The sequence below is a fragment of the Mytilus edulis genome, chromosome 7 (assembly GCF_963676685.1).
Source record: "Mytilus edulis chromosome 7, xbMytEdul2.2, whole genome shotgun sequence".
Classification (NCBI taxonomy): domain Eukaryota; kingdom Metazoa; phylum Mollusca; class Bivalvia; order Mytilida; family Mytilidae; genus Mytilus; species Mytilus edulis.
In genome coordinates this window covers 35415804-35438255 of record NC_092350.1, presented here as the reverse complement: position 1 = coordinate 35438255, position 22452 = coordinate 35415804, and the positions used below count along the sequence as shown (strand labels likewise).

At 31.8% G+C, this 22452-nt stretch overlaps 1 protein-coding gene across 2 annotated transcripts in view; it reads right to left on the bottom strand.

The window, feature by feature from the left end:
• Nucleotides 1-7579, bottom strand: part of LOC139481348 (ETS-related transcription factor Elf-3-like) — a 45997-nt gene extending 38418 nt beyond the window's left edge. The window contains exon 1 of one of the 2 annotated variants that reach the window (XM_071264608.1): nucleotides 7457-7579. In XM_071264608.1, coding sequence (XP_071120709.1) covers nucleotides 7457-7463 — 7 coding nt within the window. In that variant the 5' untranslated portion in view covers nucleotides 7464-7579. Of the gene's footprint in view, nucleotides 1-3790; nucleotides 3864-7456 lie in introns of those variants that run through there. The other variant, XM_071264607.1, reaches the window with a different exon arrangement.
• Between the last annotated feature and the right edge of the window lie 14873 nt (nucleotides 7580-22452).

Here is a 22452-nt window from a genome sequence, read left to right as displayed (position 1 = left end):
AGAACTTGGTTCAGGGAGATAACTCTTTAAATCATCAGTACGTTTGTAAAAGTCAAGTCCATCAATGTATTTTAAGCATTTACCTGAAACAGATTGAAAATAATCTATGTAACCTAGAAGCTTAGAATATATTTTTAAAAATGGTTGACACAAACGTACTGATGATTTAAAGAGTTATTTCCCTTAACCTAGGTCGTTTACCATTGATCATATATCGTATATCGATTACGTTGAGAGATATATAGCATGCAGACAAACAAGCACTGAAGGAATCAAATAAACTTTAAAAAAAGAAGCAAGACTAGGTGCATCTCCTGCTATGCATGCACTACCCGCCATAAGAAAAAGTTGATCATTCGAAGTAAAATTTGTTACAGTAACCTGATTTCTATACAATAGAGACAAAGTAATACGGTATATCATAACTCAACGAAAAAGTATTTGTTTTCCTTCTGAAATTGTTGTTCCTTTTTACAATACGATATGAAAGCCAGCGACTGCAAAAACGAGCCATTTATTTTGTTCTATTGTATTAGCACATTTTGTCTTCTTCACCGAAGGAACATTGTAGCTCAGGAAATGATACATGTCAACAATGATAACAGTAACAACATCTAGTTGAAACTTCATTTTTAAAGTATACAAATAATACATATTCAACTTATTACAATACATGTAATATCCTAACTTTTGTCGAATAATTATATATAGACTAGGTACGATATAGAGCTTGTCATATTGTAAGGACCCTATTTATTCTTGCCCTATCGGTATCTGTTACTTTTTCCCATTGGGTAGCTGTCTTATTGATTCATACCCACAACTCTTTTTATTCATATCACAATTAGTAATACTTCTCTTGGTTTATGGTGCCGTTTTTATAGGTTTGTTTTCAGTTATTGTTCTTATAACTATGATTGACTTATACATTTGATTTTTTATCACTGAAAAGTTTTGTGTGCAAATAAACAGTGCAGACAAGTAATACTGGAATTGATATCAAACATTATATTACCCGCCTACTACTTCTGTATGAACTTTTCCTCTAAGATTTCATATTCCTCCTATGTCATGACTCAAATGGAGCATTATAATTTAGTTACTGCAATGAGGCATGAACGTAGCATTTTGTTGCTGAAATAGGGCATTTACATTATGATTATGTAACTGAAATGGGCCATGATCGTATTATAATTTTATTAATACAGAGGGATTATTTTCTTTTTAAATGCTTTCAGATGAAGGATAATGTATTTGTATATCAAGCAGGCGAAAAGTAAATAGTTAACTGTACCACATTCATTTAAAATATACATTTATTTTTTATTTTGACACTGTATATTTTGTTAAATTATTTCTAATTTCATTATTTTAGGTAAATTTAAAAGTAATATTAGGCATGACCGGTATAAAGATATAAAAGAGAATAACATGTCATATAATAATCAGATTACAGGAACTCGCAGTCAATGGTAAGACGACAAATATATGAAATAACTTTAATGGACATAGTTTTCTATGATGGACAAGCTTCTTCTGGTCTATCAACCGTGATAAACTGAACAATATTTCTTTATATGTTATGCCGTTTCACCGCTGTCCTTGGTTAAAAACATAATTGAGCGCTTAAAACACGTTTAATAAAGCCACATTATTTCTGTGCAAGTCAGGAGCCTGTAATTCCGTATTGTTTAGGTTTGTTGTCTGGCATATTGGTTTTCCGTTAACTGTTTTTTAAAGAAATCTCTCGTTTGATTTTTTTTTCACATTTTGTCATGTCGTGCTGTTGATAACCTTCTTTACGGTATATATGGGTTTAGCTTTCTGTTGAAAACCGTACGGTGAATAATTATACCATTCTACTTTTTCATAAATAAAGATAGCGATTTAAATCTTTTCTCGGATATAGTTTTAAAACTCATTGAACAAGTGAAATATTTGACGGTTACCCAAATTATAGCAATTTTGAAACACTTTTTTTCAATTCTCTGATCAGTCGCAATCTCTTAATTTTGAAAACATATTAAGGTCATTTAGAAAAAGTTTCTTTCATAGCCAAAACAGACCTCCTAAGTAACAATGTTAAAGTAGAACCAGAAAATTTACTGACGAGACAAACACACAGACAGAAGTAGACACTAACAAATATAGAAATATCCGAACTTTTTTGAATAGACACTTGCGCTTCGATTTATAGGATATTTTTGCTTTTTATAAAAGGACAGTTGCGCTTTTTATTTAGGACATTTGCGCCTTTACAATATGACTCTCCCCCTATTTTATCCGGGCTTAGGACCGGTAGGTTTGACGTGGCAGATGTAAAGTCATCATTTTCATTATGGTTAAATGTTTGAAAGTCATTTCATAGCTTGAGATCGTATTTAAAAGTTATTTCATAGCACATTTTATTATATACAGTTTTAACATTCAAAAGACATTGAGACGTGTATAGGCATCATATTTCTGACCATATTATTTAAGTGTTTCCAAATGACAGCAGTGCAAAATATTTATCCATGTGACCTTATTCAGTATGTATTTTCTTTATTGAATTAATAAAATCATACTTTGTTACTTTTACATGCATATTTGACTAATACGAGATTTATTGTGTAACTATCAACCATGTTTTAGTCATTTTGGAGCTGTATATATGTCATAGATGACGAATCGGTGAAATGATGTGTTGAAGAGTGCATTGTGGTGAATGAAAACATTAGCATTTATTGAAGAAACTCGTATAATGGTAAACACAATACAGAACCATGTATATATGTCTCAAACATATCCAGGTTTTCATGTTGAATACCAGCGTCCCTGTTTCTATCTTGGTATTATATGTAAAACAGACCATTGTTTGGAGACAACGTGTTTATATTGTGAATGAACATGCAATGCAGATGTATAACACGTATCTAATGCATTTTTATTTCTATAGTTGGTCTTAACATTAAAATCCTGTTCAAAAGTAGACACCAAATATTGTCAGGGTTATATTGACATCGTCCAGTGGTCAAGACAAAACGTACGACACAACACGTTTCATGAAAAAATTGAATTAATATCCAGGAAAACAAATTATTTTCTGTAGTTATCAATAAATCGAGTTTTGTGACATTTCTTCGCCATTAACACGTCATATTTTTTAAATAAAACAATTGAGACCAATACTTTAATCCCTTCCATTTTGTTTTACGCATTTTTCACGCTGAAAATTTCACTTTGCCGCGGGTCAATATCCATTTGATGTATTCGAATAAAATTTCATAATTGTTTCTAAATTAAATGAAGTATTTCGATATAGTTTCTAGAAACCAGTAAATAAACAATAGACAATAAAGTATATGTAACTATGTTTGAAGATTTCTCGCTACGAAAAGCTTATAAGCAGCCAAAGTTGCCTTCAACCAGAGCCTAAACACAGTGCTGATATTTCACTTGTAGTAATACAATATAGTAAGAAGTAATACAAGTACCAAAACACAAAAATACAAACGGAGCTAACGGACATATATAAATCACACACAATATGTTTAAAAAGTATCGTAATTGCCCAATTGCAGCAATTCAGCCTAATAAAGAAACACTCGAACGCAACTGAAAGTCGCCGTTCTTTAAAAAAGAAAGAAAAAAAAGCATAGAGTTTAAACACCTTTTGTTTTCCAATTGGTAGAGACAATCAGATTTATTATTAAACCTAATATGTGATATACGACGAAGAGCCGAAGGCTCGAGGACTGATTCTACAATTTCTAAAAAAAAAAGAGTCAAACCTAAACGTAGTGCTTACTTTGCAAAGTTCTGTACATCCCTAGCATCCATATAGTAATATGTTAGTGTTTCTTTTTACTAAAGTACATATTGATCAAAAATTATTGGCCGTCACGGTGAATGTACATAGACATAGACATATGGCAACATATTGCAAACACTTGCTGTACTTGATTGTACTATTAAACGTACAACAATTAAGTCATAATTGTTTTCCTATTCTTGATATTGATTCTTAATCTTAAGTATAAATAGAAATATATTTAAAGGGGCACTAGCTACGAGATCTATAAAAAATAAAATATGATATTTTTTTTTGATATTTATCATTAATGAAAGTAAAAAAGTGAAATAATAATTCGCTTTTAGCCATCACTTTGATTCGATTATGTCAAAATAAGCTAAGAAAAATCGATGATGAATTATTCACTTGCAAGTAAATAACTTGAATTATTCGCTTATAAGTGAATAATTCCACTTCATTGAATCCGTATTCATGTGAACTTCAATTAACCCTTTGGTTAGAGATACTTGTAGATAACGCATTAATTGTGCGAGTTATTAAAAGGAAAAGAATGTCAACATGGAAAGTGAAACAAAGGCAAATCATTTGATTGACTTATTCGATCCACAAAAACTTATTGTTATACACGTAAACACGATGATTAATATATATCTTTAACCCATAATATGTAATTAAACAGACCTATAAAAATCAAACTGCACGAGTTCGCTATCTATTTATATCTTTATGTTTTAATTATATCGCTTACTTGTATATGACCATTGGCTGTATTCGGAAGTCAACTCTATAGTTAATAAAAAAAAAAAGACTTAAAGTACACACGAAACGATGAGTCATATTATAGAGCCCATGCCTTTTAAATTGTTTATTTTATACTTTTTATAATTTGAATAAATGTTTTAATATGTTATTAAGCAAATATGAGAATTTGAGTCAAATCGAAAATCAGGAGTTTGACAGCTAGTGCCCCTTTAAACCTTTAAGACAGTTCCTTATTTGTCAAATAGTTTTTAGCACTTTTTATTGCATAAACAAGTATTAAAACTTTTTAAACAATACATATATTTTATTGTTAATTCTGCATTTTTCATTATTTGTCTTTCATTTTACTGTGGTGTTTTGTCATTGTAATTGTAACTTTGACGTATGTTTTCCGGAATTTGCCGAAGTATGACGACGTATTGCAATGTGCGGTAAAGTTACAACCAAACATGCGTCAGTTTTATTTAAAACAAATATTTGCTAAATCTCAGTAAAATGGGTGAGACCAAAATAAATAATACTTATGAAACCTTCTCCTTTAGACAATATGATTATAAATATAACAATATTATTATTGGCATGCATGTATTAAGCGAAAACATGTATTGTGTATTATACGAACGACATGTATGAAATAGAAGACATTCGTCACAACTCGGCCGATTCCGTGAAGGAGAGTAGCGGATTCATCCGAGGATTGCCGAATGAATTAAAAGATAAAAGAAAATAAAAGAGAGGCTAAGATTGAGAAATCTTATCATTCTCTGGCGATAACTTAGTTTGGTAGTTTGGTAATTTTAAAATGTTTGTTGAAGATGATGGCAGTCAATGTTTGAAAATTAGGACATTGCGTTTATTCGAAAGTTAAAAGTCAAAACAAGAAACAACTCATCAATACATAAGTACAATAATAGACAACGAAACAATAGGACAGACTAATGAACGGACAAACAAATACAGTAACAAACCAAAAAAGTGGGATTTTACAACAATACGTTGATATACTAGTAGTTCATTGCGATACTTTTGATCACTGTATTATTTATAGACGGGTTTAAGAACGAGTATATTTCATTTATTATGGTAAAAAAGGGGGGATGATATGATATAATATTTCTATTTCAAAATATCAATATTTTTAAATTTTTGACTATATGCAAAGACTGAGGCAGTGAACAGTACTGCATACACAATGACAATACACAAAGGACACATGTTGTATATCAAAGATAATGTCCACACAAATATTAACTTTGTAGCAGATATAGGAGCGTACTAGATATTGACTTATATTTTTGATTTTGCATGAATATTTTTGGTATATTGTGTTGATAATAAATTGTGTACTTTTATTAAAGGACAAACCATTTTAAGAAGAAGATAAAAAAAAATTATAGGTAAGAGGAGATAATCAGTGAAATGAACGAGACGCTGACTGCATGTAATTTTTAAATTTGTGTATTTTTATTTTGTAATTATTTTGCAATTATTCTCAATCATTTCATAGATGTTAAATACTTTTAATTTAAAAAAAAAATTCAATTACTTTAAATATAAATTGCGATTTGGAAGTTTTATTGGACTTTAAATTAGATCTAGTTTAATGAAGGCCGTTTATATAAATACAATAGTTTTGCCTATTTCTATTAAAGTAGGCAAATTAAACACATATATATATAATGATATTTGACGAAATAATAAATTTTAAAGGAGCATTGTTATTACTATGCATTTGATCTTGTTTAATTGAATCCGTTTATATAAATAAAATAATGTTTTGTATATTTTCAAAGAATATTCCTGGCTTTTTTTCTTTCAATATTATTTTTATCTCCTTTTATTTAAGAATCGAAACGGATGTGTTTATATTCAATAACGGTATATTTCATTAATTTAATACCGATTTATTTCTAATTTTCTGTTAATTATTGTCACTCTGTTGTAGAATATCATTATATTTCAATACGTATCATCAACTTCGCATACTTATGGTTTACTGAAAAGGTCACTATATACAGAGGTCTACAGAAAACACAGTGTTCTTCATAGGTGTACAGGTAAATAAGCAGGAGTCGCCAGTGAATCAAAAAGGGGTCAATTGCGTACGTAACCGATGTCTCACATCAACATAGTGTCTATAACTTGAAATGCAGTGAATCTTGGGGGTTTGGAGTCTGGAGTAAAACTAGGGTATGTACATAATCTTACCGTGAACTGCAACTCTACAGTATGAAATGATAACAAATTTGTGCCTATGCAATATGTCAAGCTGTAACAATACTAAGTTTAACTTGTAGAGAAAGAATTGCAAATCTAAAATAAAGAGCAATACTGGTTAAGTTGAAATACAGTACACAGCAAAACAAGACATGCATGTCGAATTGAACAATTTTTTTTACTTTGTACAGTTTTCGATCAGCATATATCCATCTGGTAGTATTGACTAAATGTTGGGCTCAAAACCCGTTAACATGGCGTGACAGTGAGTGAACATAGACCTAGACAGACAGTAACATATTGCAAGTACTTAAGCTACTGGGGGTATAACACGATCCTTTGTTTAATAACTATTTTTTTAATCTCTTAGTGACAAGTTTTTTTTTTATATCTATAAAAATCTTAAATGTGGAACACTTTGCGTTGAAGATTTCGAAGTCGTTGACGGGTTATAAAACAAGACAAATTCAAATTAAACAAAAAAAGAGATACGGGAAAACGGAATACAGATTTCTTTAGCGAAATACATCACTTTATGCAATCATTATTTCACGCTTACCAGTTAATATATATTCAATGTTTATAATATGAGGGAGGCTGATACTGGTATCATACAGAGTTCTGATTGATATGCCACTGTGACAAAGTGTTCTATATTGGGATAAATAAAGCCAAACTTACCTGTCATGAATGCATTTCACCTGATATTCGAATTCCTGAAAGAAATCATTTACATCTATACTTTGTTTTCTTATTCATTGAAATTGCATTAACTAAATATGTCAAAGTTTATTTTTACAATTTAATCACGTGATTTACGTTTACCGTAAAAGATCAATGAAAGAGATTTTCTTCCGGGTTTAACGTTATTGGTTTTATGACGGCCAATCAGTTTCCATGCCTACAAACATATCTGTAAGACTGTGCAGTAAATAATAGTAAAATTACAGAAATATCATCATTTTGAGGCTTGTTGAAATTAAATACATAATATATTTCCAATCTGATCTGTGCTGACCGCATTATATTAAAACGGTCGAAGGATTGCCATACTGGTACATTTGTTAATTCTGTTTTCTGTGTTTAATTCGAGGTTTAATTGCTTGAATATAGATAATTTCATTCATAAACATGATAAATAAAATAAAAAAATTACATGATAACGATTTTTCAATTTTTAAGTGAAAATATCTGATCCTCTGACGGATCAATTTATGCCATTTGTTTTATAAAACGGCTCAGCTTCCCCCCTTTTCTCTCTCTCTCTCTCTCTCTCTCTCTCTCTCTCTCTCTCTCTCTCTCTCTCTCTCTCTCTCTCTCTCTCTCTCTCTCTCTCTCTCTCTCTCTCTGATGATAAAAACAAATTGCAAATGTTACTTTATGAAACACTGATAAAAATATTTAAATAATTTGGAAACCGGACATAAAACATGATTTTACAGTTTTACTAAAATTTTAGTAAGTGACTTCTAAATTATATAATTAACGCACTGAGTGCCTCAATAAATAAAACAAGGTCAAACTAGTAATAGTCTTCAACACGGATATACACTATATTTGGAATATAGGAATCGTCCAATCAAAAACCAGAATCGGCTTCTAGTCTAAAGAATTCTGTTTGTTTCATAGACCAGGAAAAGACCTTAAGTACGTACTATTATGTCCGACTTTTAGATGAATAATGGCTTCAATTACTATACTTCCAATCTAAGAGGCCCCCACTCTACTAAAAACAAATAACTCATTACCAACTCATCATGACATAAGTATATGCAAATGGAAAAACCTAAAAATATCTTAAGTATAGCTTTTTATTTTAAATAACAGAGAGAACATGCTTTTTAGCCGGATATTCACATTTTGATGGCTGTACTTATTGATGAGTTTCATTTCACAAATATGTTGCACCTAAGAAAACAATTTTACTATGCATTCCATCAATAAAAAGGAATGTGTTTTATCGTATATTTGGTGATAAATTTTGAGAAACTCATTTAGGAACTAAAAATCGTTTCCTTAAATATAGGTATCACCGACAAGACTGTATTAGTTAATGTCACCGTAAAGATATATAAATATTTGTGTAAAATAACAGGTTTCCTCATATTTGAAAATAGGAGTATCTGTGTGTGTCTATGAAACCATACAGCTCAACGAATATACCATATAAAGTTGCCAATGAGACAACTATCCATAATAGTCCAAATGACCTGGATGACCTGTCAACTTTAGGTTACCGTACGACCTTCAACCATGAAAAAAATCCATAACATATCAACACATGATTGATCAAAACATACAGTATTCGTCCAACAGGTACTAGTAACGAATGTAGTCTTACCGATTAAAGAATGGACTGACGTTATGTAATCAGTCTATTACTTCTGATTTATCTTATTCAGAAGGAATATGTGCTGGCTTCGATCTTCTCATCAGTTGCAACGTTTTATTTTCATCGTTTTATTTATGGTTATGGTTCGATGCCTTTAACGCCTTCAAACTAAAAAGAAAATAAAACATTTTGAATTAGACAATCTTACAATAATGAGAGTTACAAGTCATTTGGTCGCGTTATTCTATAATAGGGTTTTACAAATCAACCAATCTGACATCGGATTATCATCTGTACGTCTGCGCTGTAGAAGACATAGTTATATTTTTAAATTCCAACTTAATCGTGGCGAGTATACACTTTTTCCCTTCATTTCAATAACTTCTGTACAAAGTCGCTCTTTCTTTGACATATACCTCACATCTTCTACAACTCATTCATGAATAAGCTCATAAAAACACCAGGCTTATACGTTTGTACACCAGAAGCGTTTCGTCTACAAAAGATGCACCAATGACGCTTGAAAGATCGATCAAATTAAGAACATAGTAATGCCCGCGTCACACTGTCCCGATTTTTACACCGATGGCAACACGATTATGGAAATTTTAAAAATCGGGACTGATCGTATCCAGATCGGGCTATTCGTAGTGCCATCTTTAACCATCGTAGAACCATCGGCCACTTTTTCTAGCCTTCGGGGACAACTTCGGGAAGGGTTCTAAATTTTTTAACATGTTAAAAAATCCCCGAAGGTGCGTCCGATGTTGAGGGTTCGTATTGAGTTTGTATCACCATCCTCACCATCGTAATGTCACCGGGAATACATCTTTGAACATCGTATTGCATTCGTGTTTCCATCGTTTCCATCGGGCAGTTTTGACATTACGATGTCTACACGAATGAATCACGAAGCTACCCGAAGGTCTTACGATGGCAACACGACTTCGTGAAGACCTCGTAATCCCGTCGTGTTGCCATAAAATAAAAGTACGAAGGCGTCAAGATGGAACTACGACGGCAATAAATCCAGCTAAATGTAAGTTAATTTTCGCGCTAAAATACATTTAAAGTGCCATGCACGATATGCACTGGTCAGTCTAATACGACAGTTAAGAAAGACGTTCACAAAACATGGAGCTCATATCATATGATTCTATGAGAACAAGAAAGGCAACAGCGTTGTTTCTATTAATTCAAATGGAACAAGAAGAGCAGCTATTACAGGCTCAGGATTTACTTTTACAAGTAAAATATTATTTTTTGTCATTTTTTCATATCAAGTAACATAATGAAAATAATAAACGCGCCTCGTACACCAACACTGCAGGTACACGTATATAGTGAAACCAACTTTTTCTTCATTATTCTGATTTTGTATGTATCGTCTGAGTTGTTGTCACACGAATGTTTACTCCATAACCATTTTGTTATCTCTATGTCATATTTTGCCGCATTTGTTGCTTTCCCCACATCCTTCCTTTTGTCTATATTATTATGATATTCTCCTGGAAAGAGCTCTTTTTGAATAAAAGGGATCAACGAACCTATTACCTTACCTTTAAGATAGATCAATAAACATGGGCATAATTATGGATGATTATTCAGCCTAGTGCACACATTTTACAGTTCAAACAAGGCAATGCCGAGCGTGGCATCCCCTCGTATGTAACATAATGGGGACAAATATGGACACTATATTTGTATATGACACATGCAGAAAATGGTAAATTGAATATGCATATTTGATACATAAACTATTTTTTTTAGAAATCACCCAAAACATTCAGTAACTGGAAATACCGTTCGGCATATAATTTAAATGCATCGTAAGCTGTACACGACGTCTTTTAGACATCGTATGGCCATGGCGCCATCATCGTAATCCATCGTGTAGCCTTCGTAATCCATCGTTTAGCCTTCGTGATCCATCGTGTAGACTTCTGCTGAGATATGAAGCTTAAATACCCGTCTTCGGTTAACCTTCGTATGTCCATCTTTTTCTATCGTATATAATTTCGGCACCATTGTATAGACTTCGTTATTCATCGTACTTGCTTCGGTCACTTTTTGGTATTTTAACGAGATCGGGACCAACTTCGTACGAACTTACAATTTTCACATTCGGGTGTCCATCGTATATAAAAATCGGGACAGTGTGACGCGGGCATAAAGAGCATCGAGGACCCGAAGTTCAACGTAAATTTGAGTGCTGTTTCGTATTATAAGGATGTTACGTTTCAAATATCTTGTCCTTGTGCATACATGTATTAACATGAATGGTATTTGAAGTCTGAGCCATCGTATGACAGTATTTATGAAAGCTTCCTCATTCACATAATAGACAAAATAAGTAAATTATTAATCAAACATGATTGCATTTCATACTTTGATTCTTGATCTAAAGTTCACATCTGCATACTTCATACATGAGACATAACACTGAATAGTTTGTGTAACATTCCAAACATATTTATTTGCTGACAGTTGGTTGGAGTAAATATTTACCAACACTAAGAAGGTCTTACATCTACCAATACATTTATACAGAAAAGAAATCTACAAAGGTAAAATTTGTAGCAATCGTCTATTGTCTAAATCAAACAAAAACTAAATAAACGAAAGAAAATAATAATAATACGAACAATCAGTATATATACGAAGTAAAAGTGAAAGCTGCTACTGACCACCACATGGCAACCTCTTTATATCAATTTGTTTTTATTAAAAAAAAAATAAAAATAGCATGAACTTAATTTTCAACTATTAATAACAGGAGGTATGGGATATATACTTCAATGAGACAGAACTTAATGAAACAAAACACCAAAAGACATATCAAGGTTAACACGCGGTCTTCAACAATAAACAAGTGTTAATATGATGAGCTCTTTTAGTTAATTTTCCATTCTAGAAAATTTGTGAATAGATTGAACATAACTGAACTATCATAGATGTGCAATCAATATAAAATTTTCTTCAATACAAAAAAGAAAAAAAGTAATTCAGATATAACAAAAAAATAACCGCTGGTGAGGTTCATGGCATAGAACAGACACAAGAACTTGTTAAATGAGATGCGACATTAATTCACTGATCATTAAAAAATAAAGGCACCAGTACAAATCCGGGCTACAAACGAAAACTGAGGGAAACACATCAACTATAAGAGGAAAACAAAGTAACAACAGGAACACTAAAGTGCTACAAAAACAAACGCCAACATACATAGAAAGAAACTATTTGATAACAACTCCTAAATGCATTCTGAACATGAAAACCGTTAGAAAACCAACTGGAAGTACACAAACTTCGAATGGGGCGAGACTGGATGCGATAACAAGTTAAGTTACTTATAAAAGAAAGTGATCTGGTATGCTTGTAATTGCAACAACCATCCAATAGAATCCAAATATAGGGGAATTAAGCAATTAAAGGTTACCGGCCAATCGGCAATCCTCGGGTGACTCTGCCACTCTCCTTGTTAGGTGAGGTACGGAATCGGCCGAGTTGTGACGAATGGATTACCGGCCTTAAACAATGAATAGATTACGTCATAAATATTTATGACGACAATAGATTAAAAAAATATATGTCATGGTAGGCTCCACTGAGTAGACATGATGATGCGTATGACATTTGGACTGCCACTGGACAGTAAATGTACGTTGGATAGGGACGATACACTTTTCTTGCAACAAACCACTTCTAAATAGCATTCAAAGAGTTGATGCAAGGTCCTACTCTAGTTGATATTGAATGACAAGTAAATTATGTTTAATAAATAACGTCAGAATACCTCTCTCTCTTACATGGCGAAATAACGTCAGAATTTATTCCTTTCCCAACCACCAACATATCAGCCTCAATTTTAACTTGTCATTGAAATCAAAGTATAATAATAAAAACATATATATAATAAAATATAGTTTTGTCGTTTTTTAAACTTTTTACAAGCAAGCTATTGACTCTAGAAAGGGACATTAGATACCCTTTTTGAGACTCCCATACTCAGGTATTCACAACATGGTGTTTATATTTTATGTCACGGTCTCTTAATGGCCAGAATGTAAAGTTAGGTACTAGTATTTTATCAGATCGAGGTTTTCAAACAAGACTATGTGCTTTCAAATGGTCAAGACACCTTAAAAAAAAAGAACTTCGAATATCAATAATTATGCAAGAACATGTATCATGCTTTATCATTCCCAATTGTTGTTTTCCATATGGTGCCCAAATATAGCTTTATTCATCGTTCTTTGGTCACTGGTGGATATTTGTTTCATTGGCAATCATATCACATCTCTATATCTATATGCTCTGTTATTGATTAAGGAAGGTAAAAGTAAGTACAGCTTCATTTTATTTCAAGTACACTCTCGATTCGTAGAACTGTCGATCTGAATACTTCCAACTGCAAAATGTTTAAAATGCAATGTAGAATCAATTATTGAAATGGAGTTCCTGGAAAAATGTGTTTTCACGATTGAAGTAGATTTGTTGCAAAGGTCCTTATGTAGAGATCGGGGCGCTCTCTAAACGAAGTGTTGATTTCGAAGTCTCGTTCCAACCTGACACATTCCGACTGCATATTTATATCCATCCTGAACAGTCAAAATGAACACCCTCTTTACCATGTGTTTCTTTGTTGGATTAAAGACGTCCACGAGACAAAACTTCCATACTCGTCATTCAACGGAGTTCGGTGTGCGCAGTTGAGATCTATTGGTACTAGGTTAATTTAAATTTTGTGCTCCTCAGTGTTTATATTTGATATAAATTGTTTGCGAATGTTTATTGCAAATATCGCATCGGGTTTGTTTGATCAAAGAATTGTATGATAAATACACTCATCATAGATACCAGGATTGAAATTTTACAAAAGACTCATCAGTGACGCGCAAATCAAAAAGTGTTTAAAAAGGGCAAATAAAGTACGAAATTGAAGAGCATTGAGGACCAACAATTCCTAAACGTTTCGCCAAATACTGCTAAGGTATTCTATTCCTGAGGTAGAAAAGTTTAGTATTTCAAAAATAAAATGATAGTAAATCCATGGGTGAGTATACCGGTGTTCAAAAAGTTATCAAAGGTACCAAGATTCAAAAGTTATAAATCGATTAAGAGAAATCAAATCCGGTTTACAAACTTAAACCGAAGGAAACACATCAACTAATCAAATAGTGAAGTCTATGTCGATTATTGGTTAGTTAAAAAGAAAAAGTAAAAGAAAAAAGAATAAACTAAGAAAAAAATATGCTGTGAACTAAACATTTACTACTATTAAGCGATCTTTTTTGCAAAATGTGAGAATTTGAATAAAACAAAAGCACAACATTCGATGTTCATAAATTAAAAAATTCAGCTCCGCCAATATTAATCGCACAAATGGGGTTAAAATAGCGTCATTATTATGAACTCAACGTTTGATTTCGCTACATTTATCGTTGTAAGTTGAGTGAACTGTAATTAAGTAAAAGCCGATAGTGTGAATATTTGCACTCTAAAAACAAGCCCAAACAATAGTTGTAGTATAAAAAACACATGCAAAATAAAAACAAGAACCAACAATCTGTTCATATAAGACTTAATTTTTTATACAATGTTTGTTCCAATAAAACTAGAGAAATAAGAAACTGCATGTATTTACCGAAGTTACGTTGAGAATGAAAATAACACGTAATAAATGATATGCATCTGAATCCTTTCTCCGGGTTTTAACTTAATCGGAAACGCCCTATGCCTAATATTTGAATGTCAAGGATTTAATAAGTACCGAAAAGCGTGAAGAAGATATATAGCTTCAAAACTTATATTGGAATTTAACGAAAGGCAGTATGACCAAAGACTAACACTGGTGGCAACATGTTTGTATTATTGATCAGTATCTTCCTGGACTGCAAGGGAGGTTTACAAATTTGTATTCCACTGATGATCTTGACCTTTGATAAATGAATCTGCCAATCCCTTATTAATGTAACTAAACCTAGTTACAAATTCTGAGAAACTATTTCAATGCATTTCATATTAATAAACATCGACGTCAAGGTTAATGATACGCTAGAGGACAACCAATTTACCACAAATATTGCAATAGTATTAAATTTTGCTTTTAATATTTTTCTAAACAATAGCATTTAATAAGCTAATAAATCCATTATTCATACATTAATAAATGCACAGGAATAAGACCACACTCCACGTGATTATTTAGTTTAATCTAATTGGGTATTCGTACTTCCCCTTTGTGTGGGGGGTTTAGTAGGGATGTTGTTTGTTTGCTGACATTAATCTATTAATAAACGCATTGATAATTGTAATCATGTTGATGCTTGTACGTTTGCTGATGTTTCAGTTTAATTCGAAAATTATTCACTAAAAAAAGGCATAGTAAGATTATTTTGCGGTTGAATAAACCGCATTTAGTTTGAAATAAAAAAAAAAAACAAAGACGAAACAAAATTTTATTCGAACCTAGCTTTACGAGGGTCGCTTTGGTACTAGGAAATTTAACGAAATAGATTATCTCAACTTGTGCTATTGCAAAAAGACCCAAATTTACTGCTCTAGTAAATGTCGATAAAATACTAAACAAAGGCATTCACGATCGCCAGTTTTTCCTTTCAAACTTTTCTATGTCAAAAGAAATTGGCTGTATAAATCTAGGTTACATAAATGTCAAAAGACCCTACAAAAAAAGGCTTTGAATTTTTTTTAATTGTTATCTCTTTTCTATGTATGTTCATATCACATGTGCCATATGGCGTAAATCACATCTGTCTTTGATTTTTAATTGTTATTTTTTTTTTAATCTACAGTAGTCGGTTATCAATCTTATAAGCGTCACTAGCATTTTCCCGAAGAGTTTTCAGTCATTTTTTTTTAATTCATATATTTTTTATTCATTTATTTATTTATTTATTTATTTTTCTTTTTTAATCTATACTTCTTTTTCGTATGTTTTACAATTAATTCATTTATTTATCTATTTAACATCGCTTTTTTAATTAATATAGTTAACATTTATAGATAAAAAATGGTCATGAATAAAAGGAATGTCGGGCTTTCAATAAATAATTAAACCAACAATATATTTATGTTCTTTTCCAAAATCTAGCTTTTAGGAGAGTATGAGATGTGGTCTGAAGTGAGAAAAAAGTGCTTAGATATTACGGCGCATGTGATTTCAATAGGAAAAAAACCTCCTTTTGAACACCTTCATTTTTATATATGCCTATGCTTAATCCATGATTAAGAGTTTCAATTACGGACGCCATCACGAGTTTGTCGACCGTTATGGAATATCCGTTTCACAGATGATATCGGATATGTTCCTTATGTCGTAACTACAATCCCGTTCCCTTTTCACGAATGTGACCTATCGAATTAGACTATTTACCCCTATTTGTGACATTTTTACCTATTGTTTTTGTTGTTTTGTTCACACATCGTTGTCAATATAATGGAATTTAGTGCGACTGTCATAGAAGTGAGAGGTTTAGCTAGCTTTAAAACCAGGTTCAATCCACCATTTTCTATATAAGAAAATGCCTGTACAAAGTCAGGAATATGACAGTTGTTATCCATTCGTTTGATGTGTTTGAACTTTTGATTTTGCCATTTGATTGAGGACTTTCCTTTTTGAATTTTCCTTGGAGTTCAGTATTTTTGTGATTTTACTTTTGAATAGAGAACTATACCTCATCGTCAGGAAATAACGTGAATCAGATATATTATTTGGTGGTTTTGCCAGTAATCCAACGGAAAAAAACCCAAATGCCGGATTACAAAAAGAAAAGCATCTCAAAAGTTGATTTTTATAATATCGGTCAATCTGTTCAAAGTATCATTTTCATCATAGGTGTGATTAATTTACAAACAACCTAATTTACCAGTTGTTTTTAAATATCGAATATCGTCATACAAGGCATCCATTGCTTAGTCAATAGACCGACTCTAAGAATTGTGCTAATGTAAATGGATTTTAAAGTATTTAGTCATGAGCTCAGGCGCATTTTACATAAATAGCAAAGGAATAACACGACGGGTGCCGTATACGGTACAGGAAATGCTTACCCTTCCGGATCACCTGATTTCACTGCCGGTTTTTAGTGGAGTTCTTGTTGTTTTTTATTTATTATTTGTAACTGTTGATGTTAATGTCTTTTGGTTTTATGAGTCTTTGTTTACTCCTTGGTTTTGATTGTTATTGTCTTTTTAACAAAATCAAGACCTCTAAGACTAATAGTTGGTCTAAGATGTTTGAACGCATCCAATAAGTCAGGATTTTATATAGCGACATACGATTTTAGAATTTTCAGAAGGTCGCCACAAACTAGGTTTTGTTTTCTTTAACTGAACTATCCTGACTAGTACTAGTACACATATCGCCATGAAGTCTTTTGTTCCTTGACTTAACTTTCAACATTGATACTAGAACAAAGATCGCCATAAAGTCTTTTGTTCTTTGGTTGAACTATCCAAATTGATACTAGTACAACGATGAACATACCATCTTTTGTTCTTTGACTGAACTTTCCAGAAAAGAACTAGTACAAAGATCGCCTTTAGTTTTTTTTTTGTTCTTTCACTGAACGTTCGATATTAGTACTAGTGTAACAATCGCTATTATGCCTTTTGTTCGTTTACTATACATTCCAGACTAGAACTAGTATAGAGATCGCCATTAGATCCTTTGTTCTTTGACTGAATTAATCAGATTGGTACTAGTACAAAGATCGCCATTATGTCTTTTGTTCCTGTACTAAACTTTCCAGATTGGGACTAGTACAAAGATCGCCATTATGTATTTTGTTCTTTGACTGAACTTTCGAGAGTGATACTTTTACTGAGATCCCCATCAGGTCTTTTCTTCTTTAGCTAAACCATTCAGATAAGTACTAGTACTAGTAAGAACACCATGAGGCCTCTTGTTCTGTGACTAGACTATCCAGATTGATATCAGTACAAAGATCGCTATTAGATCTTGTGTTATTTTTGACTGAACATTCCAAATAAGTACTAGTACAAAGATCGCCATTAGGTGTTTTGTTCTTTGACCGAACATTCCAAATAAGTACTAGTACAAAGATCGCCATTAGGTCTTTTGTTCTTTGACTGAAATTACTAGTATTAATCCTTTATTTGATAGACTTATCCTTGACATACTCATTTAATGTCTCCTTAGATAAAACAGTCGTCTACCTACGCGATTTACGAGGAAGCTTAGCGAGCACTTTCAACAAATCAATTAAGTCATGCAGTACACTATTACTGATGGAAAACCAATGCTCTATGATATATGATTATTGAAAATTACATAAATGAAGGTTGACTTGTATTTCGTAAAAAAACATTTACGGTACTTGCTTTGAATCTATTTCCAATTTGACAAATGAAACGTTCTATGCAACATATTTGTTTATACATAATATCGCATTAATCTTCTTAGAATATTGAAATCTTTCATAGCACTATGTAATGGTTAGCATGCTACTGTTCAATACTACCAGTATATTCTGTGATGTTCTCCGTATTTAAGAAATTGGTAAGGTCCGGGGATATTATCAAGCGCTTAGGTACTGCGTAGATGGTAACACAAGTTATAACTAACGGTTGAACAAGATTTGTATTTTGACGATCTATTTCATGAATAATTCGTATATATAGATTTTGTATTTCCAATAGAGGACTCTTTATGGGCATAATCAGTACAGTGATTGCTTTTAAATCAAACAATTGCAATAAAGAAAATTCACAAGAAAAATGTCTAAATATATATTCCCATCTCATAAAAATTGTGATAAAGATAAAATATTGCATCAGATTCGAGGTCTCGTTTACATTTTTAAAAGATGTTGAAAATTTGTTTTTTATCTTCCCAACATTAGTCTTAGGAGCATATATAAAACGAAATATGTCCAGAACAGATACCATTGTAACGGTCAGCTTCTTGTATAAATTAATATATATGGTTATAACTATATCCTTCAAACAATTGGAAGACCATAATCCCGGTCGCATGTATTGATAAAATGAAAAAATAAACCAACCCAACACCCCTTACTGAGATCGTACTGTAATTATTAAGATTTCGGAACTTTTGTCACTTTGCAAATAAAAAAGACTTTGCGTGATAAATATTCGGAAAGTTACCAGAAAACCTAAAACAGTACAATTGATTATCTTAATTTTTATACACAATTATTTTGTGTTGTTGTAAGAGTTTAATGGTACACCACAACTTGCCTGATATATATTATGTAATATTTTTTATGTTAAGGTATTTAGCGCCATGTTTGAGTATCAGAAATTTTCCACTCAATCTATTTCTCGTGATGAGATTAATTTTATATACTTTGCACTGTTTTATTCAAAACCTCGTTTTCCACTTGACAAATGACCTTGTGAGCTATCACGTCAAATTTTTCATTCTCATCATATACGCACGTGCATCTAAAGTCTTCAACAAAACAGTTATACACTTAAAAAGTAAAATAACAAACATTTCGAACTTCGAGGAAAATTTAAAACGGAAAGGTCCTAATCGAATGGAAAAACATAAAGCTCAAACACATCAAACGGATGGATGACAATTGTCTAATTTCTTACAAAAAACCTGATTTTACAGCTAGCTAAAAATCTCACTTGTATGACAGTCGTATATAATTCCATTATATCGACAGCAATGTGTGAACAAAAACAGAGACATTATAGATAAAAATGTCAAAAATATGAGTACAGCATTCAACATTGTGTAATCTTAATTAATTACAATAAAAACAAACAAATATATCAACAAAGAAAAACAAAAAAGGCATATAGACAAAGCAAAATTAATTATCAAAAGCCAAAGACAAAAATTTACCATAGTATGATAGCACAATGACGGGATGTACAAGCAATATAAATATTACTAAATAACCATGTAATTGTTAATAGTTGAAAATTACTAAAGAGATATTTTAAAGGTATGAAAATAAAGATAAACAACACAGTGTTAACGTTTTATAACATTTATATAAAAAATGTCCAAGTTATTCTTTATAACGAGGCATACAAACTGAAAAGGGCTGATTATAAATATCGATATGACGGATAATTTTCCATTAATTGTATGCTATTAGATGATTTTTGGAATATGTTTAGTTGTGTAGGGTGTACAGTAGATCGATTGAGCTCAAGGTAAACTTGAAGATTTTCACTTTCCTTTTATTATTCAAATGTTTTACAGATTTATTGAGCTGTTACTTTTAAAAATCTTTGAAATTGAAATGCAACTTTCGAAAAAACAGTGTTATTTTATAGATAAAACTATGCGTCGCCAGTAATTTCAATTTGCGACTACAAAAAAGCTATACAGTCATCCTAATTTTTGTGCAATAAAAACATAAATTGTTAAATTATACAGTTTGAAATCAGTTAATTGTCGTCTGCGTTGAATATACAATTTCAAATAATCAAATGTATAACCAATGAATTGAAATTTGTGGTTTTAACCAACTAAAATAAACATTACAAACAATGTTGCAGTATTACTAGCTTTCTCTTTCTAGAATCCAAATAGAAGTTACCATTGACATGATAACAGTTGACGAAATGCTGAAAACGCTTTATACACTCTCGATTACGAATGTAAATACTCTAATGAAGGTCGGTCAATTTGAAACATATCCAATCGTATCACATTGACGTATGCGTATATTAGAATACTATGACAATGATTGTCAGTATGACTCGATGTACTCGTTAAGAGAATAAATGAGATCAAACTTGGACTCTTCGGAGCAAATGCTTAATTTGCATCTGGTTAATATTTTGAACACCACTCAATCGAATGTTTGTTATTCATTTAAGCCACACAGAATTTAGAGACAACTAATAAACCTCATCTTTCCTCACCTATTACTGCAAAAGGAAGACCCATATAACTTGCTCGAAATTAAAACAAAAGGGTGGAATAAAATGCGACAACCCATCACAAAATGATAGATGCGGTTAGTGAATGATATGGCCCCAAACATCATATATTTAAAGACGAAAAAACTTCAAGTTGATAAATAAACAGGTGAAAATGCGAAAAAGAACGGTTTTTGTAGAACTTTGCTAAAGACAAAATTGCATTATATTCATAGTACCTTACATGAATAATATATTTGACGTTGCTAATGATTGTACACCTATGGCCATACATGTTCTGGATGTCTTTTTTTTCTGAGTTACATTTGGGCGATTTTTACGATTTTCGACCCATTGGCCGATATCCATTCTAATTCACAATCCTACATTTGGACCCGATTTTGTCAAAAAACAGCATCAACAATCAGGACAAAAATGTGTTTAATTGTTGTCGGTTCCCAAAAAATAAGGATGTTTGATACGCAACATAGAAAATCCGACAACACCATTGCAATTAACGAAAAGCAACAGAAAACCAAGACAATCTACAAAACTCTACATTAAATACTATGAGAACTTGGAAAAGACTAGACCTACCACACTAATACTTCTTGTTGTATCTTATAACTTATTCATACTATGAAGATTTAGATATTTATGACCTAATTATGCAAGTTTCTATGTCGTAGACTAAAACAAGCAACAGCTTTCAATACTACTCATAATAAGAATAACTCAAAGATTTTGTAAATCATTGATGATAAGAAGAAAATTTTGAAACCGCGAATATAAATTTCATATCCTTTTACAAAATAAAACGGTAACAGAAATATTTTACTTCAAATTTGTTTATCTTATTAAGTGTTCAAAAGGTGAAGATGCTTATTTATAAACGTTTGAATGGCATTTGAATATGGTTATACTAATCCAATAAGATACATCCCGTCTATATTTGTCTTTTGTAGTAAATATGTCGACATACACGAAATTTGTTGAGTCATTGCTGCGACTACATACACAAAACAACGATAGTTTTACTGATATAAATATAAATGAAAAGAGAATTGTTGAATACGTATACCAATAAGACAGCAACCCAACGACACAAATGACCTTACATTAACTGCAGATAAAAGTATTACATCAGTCATGTGACTTATATAATTGACCCATTGATAGTCTGTGCCCAGTAGTCAGCACGTCGGTGCTGACATGAATACCAATTGTATGATCATTTTTATAAATTAACTGTTTGCAAGAGTATGAATTATTTGAAATTGTAAGAATTTTATTATCCCTGGCATAGATGACCCTAGCCGTATTTGGCACAACGTTTTGAAATTTTGGGTCCCTAATTGGTCTTCAACTTTATACTTGTTTTGCTTGCTAACAATTTTGATCTGAGCGTCACTAATGACTCTTATGTAGACGAAGCACGCGTCTGGCG